Raw genomic sequence first — 13,354 nt, forward strand, 5'->3', positions numbered from 1 at the left:
GATCACCTAATGCCAGTCGTGATACGACAATCCTCGGTGGTCACAGTGATGGAAGTCAGTACACAGCAGTGGTATTAGAATAACAGTGGAGCCATGATGGTCCAGTAGACTGCTTTGTGTGCCTCAGAGTTTGCAGGTTTTGCTGTAGAAATCTAGGCTCGTCTATTTTCTCCAGAAGGTAGAAGAAGCTAAAGTTATCTGTTGAGAGTGAGACCAAGGGGAGGGGGGCTGGCTAGAATTTTGAGTGATTTGCACACTGAAAGGTCTTTTCTTCTCTTGTAGCACAGAATTCGCTTGGACGTGGCTCCTTGTTTGTTTTCCCTAAAGATAAGCTGGTGGAAGAAGGCTCCAATGTCACCGTCTGTTACATTTCTAGGATCCTTGAGAATAACATATCCTGTTATGTGGAGGGTGTACGGATACATGGAGAACCACTTGATCTAAATGTGTTTACATTTCATCTGAGTAATGTTCCTTTCATTAGGAAGTCGGGGACAAACGTCTATTGTGAGATGAACCACACTATAAGTGGCATCGTTCTCTATGTCTCAAGTGAGTCTGTTCGTTCTCGGGGCCCTTCTTCCCATTTCCTAAGGAACTGATGGAATCTCTTTTACCAAAAGACCGTAAACATTTCCAGGAATGGTTTCAATTTTCTTCGATTCCCCTAGTCTTCTAAGGCAGACTCAGGAAAAGATACCCTGCAGCAACCCTACCCGGATTTCCTGTTGTTTTCTTGTCCTCGCTGACCATTTTTATTCCTAGAAACAGAGCATTAAAGGGGAGAAAGTTCATATCGTGACCTGGAAATGCCCTGCTTTGCCTTACCCATCCTGGAATGGTCACAGGACTGGGGGGTGGAGGTGCTGCAGGGCGGAAGCAGCCAGGGTTGTGGTCCCAGGCACCTGGGGTTGAATCTTCATCCAGTGCTGGGCGTGCCATCTTGGCCAAGTTTCCGAGCCTCTCTGAGCTGGTGTCTGCCTCTGGGAAAGGGATGATGGCAGTGTTGTGAGGATCAATGGATGGGGACAGGGCCTGGCCCTGCTCCGGTGGCTGCCCGTAGTCGGAACTCTGCAGATGAAGCTGTGACTGTTCATAACCTTTGCTGGCAGTGGCAGTGGGGAGGGGACATGTGGTGTTTTATGTAGGTCTTTGTGCACACACCTGGTGGCCTCCTGTGTTCTGTCTTGAGACAGCCCTTCCCTGTACATTAGGGCAAAACCCACAGCCCTGCCCTCTCTGCTTCCCTGACAAAGACCTCTCTGGGCTCCTGGACACTTGGTTTATTTGTGCTCCTTGGAATGGCCCCTGAGAACAGCAGTCACTCCAGAGTCTTAGAGGTTGGCCCCATTCCTTGGAACTCTCAGCTCCTGGCAGCTAAGTTGAGCGGGTTCCTCAAATCTGACTGACTTCCTGGCATCCTAAGAGTACCCCCACCCCCAGCTCTCTGCGAGCCACACCATCCGAAATGAGACCCCAGGCAACACTAACTTGTTCTTTCATGCCTTCCCCTGCTTGGTCTGTTGCTGAGCAATACTGGTTGAGTGCCTACTAGCAGGTGCTGGGGATACACCTCTCATCAAACACTCCCAGTGCTGACCACGTGCAGGACACCGACCACCCATCCCCACAGTGCCCAGAAAAGCACAAGCGAAGAAGGAGAAGGGGTTCGAATGATGAAGCACCCGAAATGTGACTTTTTGGGGCCCTGAACGTGTAAACAGAAAGGGTCCATTCAAGTGATTCTTCTACTGTTGAGAGTCACTCTGTGACCTCAGACTCCATGCAGATCTTCCCATTTTATTTGTTTTTTATTTCACTAGGCCTTTATTTTATTTTCTTTGTATGGACAGAAGTACTTGAGGAGCCCAAGAGCTTTTCTTGTGAAACATGGGACTTGAAGACTTTGAACTGTACTTGGGATCCCGGAAATGACGTTGACCTGCTCAGACATCCTCCCCCAACCTACACTTTATCCGAATCGTAAGTTAGCTCTGCCTACATGGTTGGCATATTCTTCCTTGTTTGAGATGTGCGTGGCAACATAACAAAAGCCACATTTAGATGTTGCAGAAAATGGGAACAAATATTTTTAAACCACCTGCCAATATTAGGAGATCTTTAGCTGGTCACAAGTGCACACAGTACTTTCTACCTGAGTTTCATTAAAGGAAAATGCAGCATAAAAATGAGAAGACGGACCATTAATGGTTCATCTTGATGTGAAAATACTTTTTCCATCTTTCTAAACAGTAGTTTCATCTGAGTCTACCTCATTCCTTTTTCAGGCCATCCAAAATAAATCAGGAAGAGTTCTTACCACCCACAAAGAGGAGTCAGTGACTCATTGCTCCATATTGAGCCACATAAATCAAACTTGCTGAAGCAGTACTTTTATTATTGGTGTTTGTAGGTGACGGATGGATGCTCTTGCATGGAACGTAATTTTAAAGCCACTGGGCGTCCCCGAGGGGGACAGGGAAGCACATCTGTGTTGACAAAAGTGTAAAACCGTGGAATTGTTTTTCCGTTTTTAAGATTTTCTGGGAAAAAGAAAATTTGTAAACACAGAAACTGGTGTAATTGGCAAGTATCTCAAGATTCACAGGAAACATATAACTTCACACTCATGGCTGAAAACTCCTTCAGGAAGAGATATGTCAGCATTCTTTTTAACCTGGCTCATCGAGGTGAGACTAGAATTGTTGTGATTGTGTCTGTGTTTGACACACTGGGCGACCAAGTGGGTGCACTGCAGGATTTTGCCTAGTTCGCATCCTGTGTGAAAGTTCCAACATATAACTCCTGCTTCCACCACATCTCTCTTTGTGTATGCATGTGGGGCCCATGGCCCCTGTCCTTTGTTCGTTTCGATAATGTAATGAGCACCCCAAGAGCTGACTGCTCAACTTCACAACTAGAACAGTGACAATAACTTATTTCAGCCCCCACCCCATAGCCCCCAATCCTGTTCCCTTTCATGTCATTTTTCTTCAGCCTGAAGAACCCCGCTTAACATTTTTTCCCTTGAATATGTAACTTTATGTAGGTAACCAAATTTATTCAAGTAGTTCTTTGCACTTATTTCTTGATGTTATCCATACTTTTTTATTATTTAGGGTTCTTGAGGCTCTCCTCATTTTTTTTTTCAGTTATTTTCTTTCTCATCTTCCCTTTTTTTTTTTTTATTTCATTTTTTTTTTTTTTTTCTGAAGCTGGAAACAGGGAGAGACAGTCAGACAGACTCCCGCATGCGCCCGACCGGGATCCACCCGGCACGCCCACCAGGGGCGACGCTCTGCCCACCAGGGGGCGATGCTCTGCCCATCCTGGGCGTCGCCATGTTGCGACCAGAGCCACTCTAGCGCCTGAGGCAGAGGCCACAGAGCCATCCCCAGCGCCCGGGCCATCTTTGCTCCAATGGAGCCTTGGCTGCGGGAGGGGAAGAGAGAGACAGAGAGGAAAGCGCCGCGGAGGGGTGGAGAAGCAAATGGGCGCTTCTCCTGTGTGCCCTGGCCGGGAATCGAACCCGGGTCCTCCGCACGCTAGGCCGACGCTCTACCGCTGAGCCAACCAGCCAGGGCCTCTCATCTTCCCTTTTTAAAGTCACTTTTTCTTCTCTGGTCTTCAGATTGGGTAATTTTCATTGATCTGTCTTCAAGATCTTGATTATTATACATCTGGGAAACAATTTTTTTTTTTTTTAGTTTTATACTACTTAAGGTTTTATCTTGAGCTTCTTGAATTTGTAAATTTATGTTTTTCACCAGGTTTGGAGAGTTTATGGCTATCATTTCTTCAGCACAACACTTGTTCTCCTTCTTTCTAGGACTCTAATAATGAGAGCTTTAGCTATTATCCCACATTTCCATGAGGTATTGTTCATTTCTTAGATAGCTCCCTCCCTATTGTTCAGATTGGATAAATTCTATTGATTCTCACTCAAGTTCACTCTTTCCCCTGTCATCTCTGTTCTATTCATCTTACCCAGTGAGTTCTCTACTTCTTTTATTGTCTTTTCCAGTCTAAAATTTATTTTGTCCTTTTTATCCTTCTATCTCTTTCTTGAGACTTTGTATTTTCCAATTGTTTTGAAAATATTCATGTTTATTTGTTAGAACATTTTATAATAGGTGTTTTAAAGTCTTTGACAGATGATTCCAACATCTGTGTCACCTTGTTGACATTTATCGTCTTTTTCCATTTGAGCTGAGTTTTTCTTGGTTCTTTATATGTTGAGACATTTTGGATTTTATTCTGGACATTTTGGATATTTTGTTGTGAGACTCTGGGCATTTAGATCCTATGGGGACATGGGCAGTTTTGTTTCAGTAGACCATTGATCTGATGAGGGTTAAGCTGCAAATTTCAACTCACCTTTTGTGAGCTGTAGTTTCAGTATCAGTTCTGTTTTAAAAGCCTTTCCAGTGCTTTCTAGATCTGTGTTAGTGCCACCCAGTGGACAGTCTGGGAGCCGGACAGTGGTCTGTTAGCTGGGTTCTCAAAGCACCTTGGTACCATGATTAAGATCAGATCAACATGTACACAGCTGTGAGGTGAGCACAGGAGTTCATAAACATTATGGATTCACCTTCCCAATCTCCTACTTCTTCTGATCTCCCTGGTACTTTTCGCTTTTCCGGAACTCTCCTTTATTTTTTCTCCAGCCAGAAATCTGGGACTTTTTCAGTTACCCCATCCTATCACTCACTCCCACTACTATCCCAAGTATTAGGAGGGACAAAAAAAAAAAAAAAAAAGGTCAGTTTAATGTCAGTTCAGTAATAATTCTAATTCTGGTCTCTCATTTTGGTTAGACTCTGGGTTCTGTTATATTCTCCCCGTGGGCCACTTCTCCAAGTGCAGATACCGCTCCACAATCTGCCCGTTTAATTTTAAGAGTCCTCAAAGTAGTTTCTTTTTGAATTTTGTTCAGAGTTTCTAGTATAATTTATGAGAAAGAAAGGCTTAGTCTATCCTAGCTGCAAGTCTGGTTTTCTCTGACATTTTCTCAAAAATAAACAAACAAAAAAAATTTATTGAATAAATAAGGAAATGAACTGATTATTTACCAGTCTGTTGGATCTATGCTTAAATATTTTACTTTGTTTTCTTTTTTTTTTCCCCAGTTCATCCAAGTGTCTTTAACGTAGAGCTTGAAAGTAGAGGTGCCACAAATGCCACCGTGACTTGGATGGCCCACCCCATTGGGGATCATTTCAAGTTTTTGTGTCAGGTTGAACTCCATGGAGAAGGAAAACTGATACAAGTAAGGACCCTGATTAATATTGTATTTTCAAAAATCTCTTTATGTCCTGAACAGAGAGACTGAGGAATAAAATCTCTCTAGACTCTTATTCCTGGATGGGTTCAAATGATGTGGGTTTTAAAGGTTGAAAAAGGTCCGTGAAATTCTTCATAGATTTTTCGAGTTAGGAACGGGATCTTAGGACTCTTCCTTTCCAAAGAAGAACTAGCCTCACCCCACCCTGGTGAGATGGAGTGTGCTCACCAACACTTCTTTCCACCTTTTTCATCAACCAGAGCGATATTTCCACCGAGGCACCTGGTCAGCTCTCCTTCAGTGACCTGGAGCCTGTGACAGAGTATCTGGCCCGCATCCGCTGCGCTGTTGCCAACCACTTCTGGAAATGGAGTGAATGGTCTGGCCGAAACTTCAGCACCCTCGAAACTGGTATGTTCAGATTTCCTGACGTTTAACTCAAGGATCTAAACCAGTGTTGGGATTCAGCCAGTTCGCCCCAGTCCAGCAGAACCGATACCTAATTTTTTGTTGAGTTGGGCGAACTGGTTGTTAAAATGGCACTTGCAATCAGGGTTCTCTCTAAGGTGGGTGCCTGGACAGCCATCCGGTGTGGAAATCACACATTGACATTCCTTACTCTTTTTTAATGTTCATCTGCGCAACAGCGTATTCTAAACACCCATAGTCATGTTCATTCCGTCCACAGGTGAAAAAAATTGCAAGCGAGGATGCCAATCAAGAAGCAATGTGGAAATATCTTAAATAACAATTTTATTGCTTCTTTGTCAGCTATTAATATTTTTTCATTAATATTTTAAAGGTCTTTCTTATAACAATCTAGTTTTGTATACCTCTTTTATTGTTCTTATGTATTAAATGCATGAAATAATAAACTACTTTTTGGTATATCTTTTTTTATACTTAAAATGGTCATTAAGGCAGAGAACTGGTTGTTAATTATTTGAATCCCACCACTGATCTAAACTGATTCATGGGATATGGGTTAGCTTCTCTAAGAGCTCTTGGTTGCACCAAAAGCTAAGGGGAAAATATTACAAAAGAAGTTGGGTGCTATCTTTCAAAATTTTAAAGAAAAAAAACTGAACTAAACAGCTGATGAGATGTGAGTGGGCAGAATCCACTTCACACATTTGCTGTCAGTGTTATCTTTATTCTATATTTTCTCTCTGATCTTTTGATTTGTCAGAGTGATTTCCAAGCTGCTGGTGTTGCTGGATTTGGGGCTGTATAAGTTAGTGTAGACTTTTAGTTCAGGACTGGGGACCAACATAGTGTCCATGCCAATGAAACCATTGATCTCATGCAAAGCAACGTTAGGCCAAGTTTGAAAATGTAATGTTATTTGGAAACCTAATTACTATCCATAAGTCCTTTGTTCAGGGACAGCAAACTGGGAGCCCTCTCTGAGATGCATTTGGGAGTCATTCCTTCGATCTTGGCAGAACAGAGAAGTTTTCTCCCAAGTGATTATGTCTTAGAGCTCAAGCAGGCTTCAGCAGATGAGATGGCCCAACCCTACCTCAAGATAATGAAGTATTACCCTTGCCCCATTTACTGATGAAGCATCTTGGGCCCATAGATTGAAGAGACTTGCCTAACAATAATTATAATAATAATAGCTGACATTTATTGAGTCTGTAGTATGTGTCAGCCATAGCTCAAAGCGCTAACAGTTTTTTTCTCTCTGATCCTCACAATAGGCAGTAGGCACTACTAGTAGCCCCACTTTATAGACGAGGACGTTGAGGCACAGAGGATAAGGCATGTCACTCCCCAGCCCATAAAGGGCTGGGCTGTGATGTGGCACACAGCCAGGCCGTCTGACTGCAGACCCCACCTTACCCAGAGCTAGATTCTGCAGGTTCTGTCTCTCGCTGTTGTTATTATAGCCTTGAGATCTTATTTCAAGTCCCAGCTACTTTTCGTGCGTGTTGGCTGGCAGAGCTCTTCCTGTCCACCTGAGGAGGACCAGGTTAAAGCAGTGGCTCGGGGCCGGGGGGTGGCATTGCATCAGAAGCTACACGTGGAGCTGGTCACTAGTCAGCTCAGCGGCCTCCTAGCTTCCCGGGTGTTCCTGCCCACCCTGCCCACGCCCCTAGGTGTGTGGCTTCCTCACGGGTCCCCTGCTGCACAGAGCCCTGTTGCTGAGAATAATAGGCCATTTTCCTCAGTTGTGTTGTCTTAAAGAATTTCTACTTGAATAATTCTGCTTTGCTTTGGCTTTTCTTTTTTTTTTCTTCTGCAAATTCATTCCAACATTATAATTAAATGGATGTGCAAAAGGAAAGTGACAAAAGGATAATAGAGTGTTTGGTAAATTGTGTTTCTTTTATAGTCTGACACACCTGAAAATAATACTTAGCTTAGCTTTTGATGATGACAAGAAATTAGACAAATCTACTGATGGCGAATTTATACTTTGTTTGTTAACCTCTGATAACAGTTGAGCCAATGCTGGAAACCTCGGTGTGGGTATGCAGTCTAATCACACTTACGTGCAAACCTGGTGACACAGTTGCATGACACCGTGGCATGAATGGAGAGCCTTACTAACAGTGCTACCACAGTCTCTTCTTACAAAGCCTGATTTTTTAAACCAGCTGAGGACTTTGCACTGACTGTGGGGTCCCGTACCGTGGCCGAGTGTTCCCATCAGATTAATGCTGCCCCCTCGGTTGGCTCCTTTAGCAAACTGAAACCTGCTTCAGCCGACTTGAAAATATACAGTTGCCTTTAAGTTTAGGAGAATGTATCTGAAAGAACAAAGGACGTACTGAAGTTTCAGTGGTCGGAGACAGTAAACTCTTTACTTTTAGAACACAGAACTAAATCTTTGTATTATGTTCCAAAAAACAATTCTTGCATAGAGATGTTTTGAATCAAATCACAAGTCACTTGCCCTACAGTTTCCTGTCGAGAAAGACAAGAGTGCAACCTCTTTTACAGCAGCGTGGTGAGAGGCATGATGGGGAGCAGTGCAGGGGATGCCCCGAGTGTTCACAGGCAGGTGGCCAGGCGGGAGGGGGGGGGTAGCCTTCCCAGCAGCGGGGAAATGGAAGGATTCCCAGGCTGCGACTCCAGCGAAGGGTCCGCCAACGTGAAATCCTGAGCTGGAAGGGTGCAGCCCGCCTTGAGGTCTCCGTGTGAGCGCCTCCACTGCCACCTTTTTAGATGGCCAAGCAAGTGGCAATGGTCTGCTACACCTAGAAATTTAAAAAGTGGGAAGTTTACCTAAATAACCCCCAGGAATTGGTCTGACAAAAAATGATCCCCAAATTCTTTGGTGGCTTCCAGGAGGTCTGAGGCTTGATGTTAATAAAGGGCTGTCAGTCTGATGTCCTGTTCCGATGCAGCAGACCATTGGTAAAGTACCTACTATGTGCACCAAATGAGCCGTGAACAGTGTGGCTGTGGATAAACGGGTAGAAAAGTCACAAAGGATGAGAAAGTGAGAAGCAAGCTTCAGGGATATTCGTCATCACTTCGTTGACCAAATTAGAAGTTGGAATGTAGTGTTGTTCTGCGTACCTATGGTGATCCAAGACCTTTTCTTGGTTAATTTCAGCTCCCCACAAGGCTCCTGATGTTTGGAGAACAGTGAAGTCAATGCTGGGATCTTGTAATGTAACTTTATTCTGGAAGGTAAAATGCACAGATTCAAAAAGATGTTTATTGGCCCTGCCATTCACCGGGAAATGAACTGGGTTTTGGTGCAGTCTTCCTACTTAGGGATCTTAGGAAGGGACTGTACCCCAATGCAGCAGAATGTCTCACCCAGTGGAGGCGAGACACCCAGTCCATATCCACAGGGCTAACGTTTGCACAGCCCACTGCACGCATGGCCAGTTCTCATGGTCAGAACCTGCATCTCTGTAACTTCTACCAGGTCCCTCTCTAACTTTTGCAGGGCCAAGGGCACAAGAGTTATCAGATTTTTGGCCCTGGCCGGTTGGCTCAGCGGTAGAGCATCGGCCTGGCGTGCGGGGGACCAGGGTTCGATTCCCGGCCAGGGCACATAGGAGAAGCGCCCATTTGCTTCTCCACTCCCCTACCCTCCTTCCTCTCTGTCTCTCTCTTCCCCTCCCGCAGCCAAGGCTCCACTGGAGCAAAGATGGCCCAGGCGCTGGGGATGGCTCCTTGGCCTCTGCCCTAGGCACTAGAGTGGCTCTGGTTGCGGCAGAGCGAGGTCCCGGCGGGGGCAGAGCATCGCCCCCTGGTGGGCAGAGCATCGCCCCTGGTGGGCGTGCCGGGTGGATCCCGGTCGGGCGCATGCGGGAGTCTGTCTGACTGTCTCTCTCCGTTTCCAGCTTCAGAAAAATACGAAAAAAAAAAAAAAGGAAAAAAAAAAAAGAGTTATCAGATTTTGAATGCCGGGTTCCTGAGTCTCACTGTCATAGAATGAGCACTGAACTCAGTGCAAGATCAAGCAGATAGAGTTTATTGAAAAGAGCTTGTGCCCAAGAGAGTCACCCAGAAACGAGAGGTCGAGCTCCCTGAGGGGTCCTTGTGGATGGTGTATATAGCTCTGCACCCACCCACCTCGGGGTGGGTGCAGAGCTTGGGAATGATGACGAGGTCATGTGTCCCTGGATCATCATCTGGCCACGGTTGATCCTAGAGGAGTCACAAGATGTTTTCCATGGTCAGTGGACCACCCAAAGGGCCTGTCAAATAATGTTTGTGCAAATATTCTAGTTACCATTTAATGGATAAAACAACTATTTCTCAGAACATGATGTTAAGAAAGGAAGTTATTGTGTACATTCTTCCCTTTAAGGCCGTGGTTAGGTCATTTCAACTATGGAATTTTACTGACAGCAAGGAGTCATAGTCCAGCCTGTAGGATGGGGTTCTTTTAGTCATGATGGAGTCCAGAGTTATCCCTAAACTGTCTCATGAGTGTAACTGGAGAAGCACGTATTTATAACCATATTTAAGTTATGATTCTTTGAATAGTCACAGTAATTCTGTTTAAAAGTTATGAGTCAAACTAAACAACTGTAATATAAACTCTATGGTGTCCTTTGACCTTGACCATGTCTTCATGGCAACCTGGAAGGCCAGGTGTGTGTTCAGAACTCTCGAGTCCTCGGCTTTTGATATCAAAACATGGTTGTGCTGGGAGAGCTGACCCCTGACCACAACCCACCCACTGCCCCCCACCTCCACTCTGGCCTTCTCTGCCAGGAGTCCTGTGTGTACACATGTGGACACCAGTCTCTGTGTCCATGTTCTGTCCACTCCCCAAGCAAACAGCCTTTTCCCCCAGCCTGTTCTCAGGCCCAGGGGGCACCGTCTGTCCTTCAGAGGGTGGGCCTGAGGGATAGGCCCTGGGACTGGGCTTGAGACCATGCAAGCAGGGAATTCTCTGCAACCTGGAGAATCTTCTAGAAGAAGGACCATGGGCTCTGGGCATTGAGGGTGCACAGACGGAAGGGTGTGAAGGCAGAAATTGGGTCCTCTGCTAGGGTTCATGCATGGCTCCTCCCTTGTTATACATTGAATCTGTTGACAGTCCAGGCTGTGTGCGCGTGTGTGTGAGTGTGTGTGCGTGCACACAAGGCATTTGAGGGACAGAAAAGGTGAAAAAGTAATCGTGCAAACCCCTTTCAGATGAAAGCCCATTTTGAAATGATTATCAATATTAATTTTTCAGCCACTATCAAAATCGCATGCTGGTGGAAAGATTCTGTTCTATAACGTAGTAACAGAAAATCAAGACGAGCCATCCAGTGTAGAGCTCTCTTCCATCCGTGCTCCGGCCAACGGCACCACACTGACCCTGGACCGCTGTCCTCACCACATCCACGTCACGGCTAATAACAGTGTGGGCACGTCTCCTGCTTCTGTGATTGGCATCTCTGGGGACCTTGAGAACAGTGAGTTATGCTTTGCTTTGTGTTATTCTCTAGGAAAATGTTGATGATGCTATTAGGTAGAGATAGATAAATTGGAAAGACACTAACTTGGGGAGACAAAGAGAGCTCCCAAACACTGTTTCCAATTTTCTTGTGGTCCGGGTGTATCAGAGGGTTTTCTGGACCCATCCTCCTCTGTGCGCGAAGAAAGGATGAGATTTCAGCCATTGCTCTGGACATTTCTGCCCTGACGACTCTGCAACAACCTGGGAAATTTTGTCCAGTTTACTCAAATCAATGCAACACCAATGAACAGTCTTAACTGAGAGTTGGAGTTGGCGTGAACATGATTTGTGGCTTAAGAAATATGAGCCGCATCTTTTATATTGTAGAAATATTTTCTCAGTCTTTGGCATGTGTCAGGGGCCCATGAACACTTCCAGAGATCATGAGGAGAAAGTTTCATCTCTCGAGACGGCCTTTGCCCAGCTGTAGAACAAAGCATGGGAACGGGCTAATCCCTTCGCCCATAAAGAGCAAATGAGGCAAAATGGCCTTCCATGTACACTCAGTAGTGACATTCGTTTCCGTCTTGGGGAAGCTGAGAAAAGGGGCTGGGTCCATCAAAGCCCCACAGTGACACAAATGAGAGAATGCGCATTTGAACACAACACAGTTGGCATCCTAAGGTCATTCATGAATCTACCAATAGTGTCACCCTTCAGTTATGGCTACCACATTTTTCAGACCCTGCTTATGGGGTTATGTCGAGTGGTATTATACCTGTCATTCATGTTGGGCTTCAGTCGGGGTTGAGTGGGCTAGATTGGAGGGTGCTGGTGTTTTGTTTTGCCTTCATTTTGTTGAACTATGCATTATGCCAAGTAAGAAAAAGATATTAGGATTGTGGTACAGAAGAAAAACTAAGCAGTTGACATACCTTTGCTTGTGAAGAACAGAATTAGAAAAGAAAATGGATGATATTCTTTTGTCATTAGGAGCAGAACAGACATTTCGTTCACCCTGGGGTGGGGTGGGGGGCTAAGAAGTGAAGGAGAGATGGCATCCTGTGAGGCTCCTCCCAAAGCCTGCCGAGCACCATGTGGAGTTGGGCTCTTCTCCTTCTGTAAGTTCTGACCGTCAGTTCCTGTCCCGCGACCTCAGACCCCATCCCCCCGCCTCTGTGAGGCTCTGTCCAGCCCCTGGGGTGATCACAGGGGGCTAGAGCCCCAGATATGCTGTGAGACGGACCAGGGAGGTAAAGCCAATATTCACCTCTGCTTCCACTCCTCAAAACGTTTCTGCAATTCTTAAGCAGCTTGATAAGAGTTACAATTCTAAGGTCAGGCTGAAATTTTAGTGTGAATAAGCAAAGTGAAAAATGTCACATGGATGTGAAAGGGATTTGCTTCTTTGATGAAGCCAGAGAGGGAAGCCATGCAGGTAGGACACATAGAGGCCTTCTTGGGAACCCTGGCCTCATGCCTAGGGCCACACATCCCTTTGGGTGCTGCTGCAGCATCGTCCTTCAGTGCCCTAGGACACGTAGCAGCACAAGGCTTCCACAGTCCGGTGGGGTCTCAGGAGGTCAGGGCAAGGTGCATCTGAAGGGCAGTGTGAACATTCGCTGGGAAGGCAGAGGCAGGAAGAAACAATGAAAACATCCCACCTCTGTAGTGACTAAAGTCCTAGGCTTGTAAACACTGTCATTCAACCTTATTGTCTTCTTTAGAAACTTTTACAAAATGTTTGATTAATGAAATCTAAACATTGCCCTATTTGTCATGCACAGAAGAGGTTGAAGAAGGAAGAGTTCAGGGTACAAAGGATGGAATTAATCTGTCTTGGAAACCCCCATCTGGAGATGTCATCGGCTATGTTGTGGCCTGGTGTGACCGTCCCTGGGACTTACCCTGTGACCTCCAGTGGAAGAAGCTGGGCCCCAACACCACAAGCACAGTCATCAGCTCAGGTAAGAGGAACCTGCCATGTCCGTCCACCTTGCAGTTCTTTCAACGAGGATGTCTGGGTCGTCTCCAAGGTGCTCTGTGATAAACTCAGAATTTTGAAATTACCAAGCCAGCATCAGTGTTAGGATTTCATATTTCTTAAGGAATGTGGCTTGAGATTTGATCTTGAATCTACTTTGACAGAGAGTATCTGGACCTAAGACTGGGGTAGGGTTTCGTGAATGTGTCCCTCTAAGTCA

At 45.5% G+C, this 13,354-nt stretch overlaps 1 protein-coding gene across 5 annotated transcripts in view; it reads left to right on the forward strand.

Moving 5' to 3' along the window:
• The window catches only part of OSMR (oncostatin M receptor), a 46,929-nt gene that overhangs the window by 22,359 nt on the left and 11,216 nt on the right, over nucleotides 1–13,354 (forward strand). For 3 of the 5 annotated variants that reach the window (XM_066240141.1, XM_066240149.1, XM_066240164.1), the window contains exons 5-12: nucleotides 283–552; nucleotides 1,854–1,983; nucleotides 2,539–2,690; nucleotides 5,130–5,269; nucleotides 5,545–5,695; nucleotides 8,853–8,929; nucleotides 10,944–11,166; nucleotides 12,938–13,117. In XM_066240141.1, the coding sequence (XP_066096238.1) occupies nucleotides 283–552; nucleotides 1,854–1,983; nucleotides 2,539–2,690; nucleotides 5,130–5,269; nucleotides 5,545–5,695; nucleotides 8,853–8,929; nucleotides 10,944–11,166; nucleotides 12,938–13,117 (1,323 nt within the window). Of the gene's footprint in view, nucleotides 1–282; nucleotides 553–1,853; nucleotides 1,984–2,538; nucleotides 2,691–5,129; nucleotides 5,270–5,544; nucleotides 5,696–5,972; nucleotides 6,105–8,852; nucleotides 8,930–10,943; nucleotides 11,167–12,937; nucleotides 13,118–13,354 lie in introns of those variants that run through there. The other 2 variants (XM_066240154.1, XM_066240170.1) reach the window with 2 other exon arrangements.

Source organism: Saccopteryx bilineata, chromosome 1 (assembly GCF_036850765.1).
Source record: "Saccopteryx bilineata isolate mSacBil1 chromosome 1, mSacBil1_pri_phased_curated, whole genome shotgun sequence".
NCBI lineage: Eukaryota > Metazoa > Chordata > Mammalia > Chiroptera > Emballonuridae > Saccopteryx > Saccopteryx bilineata.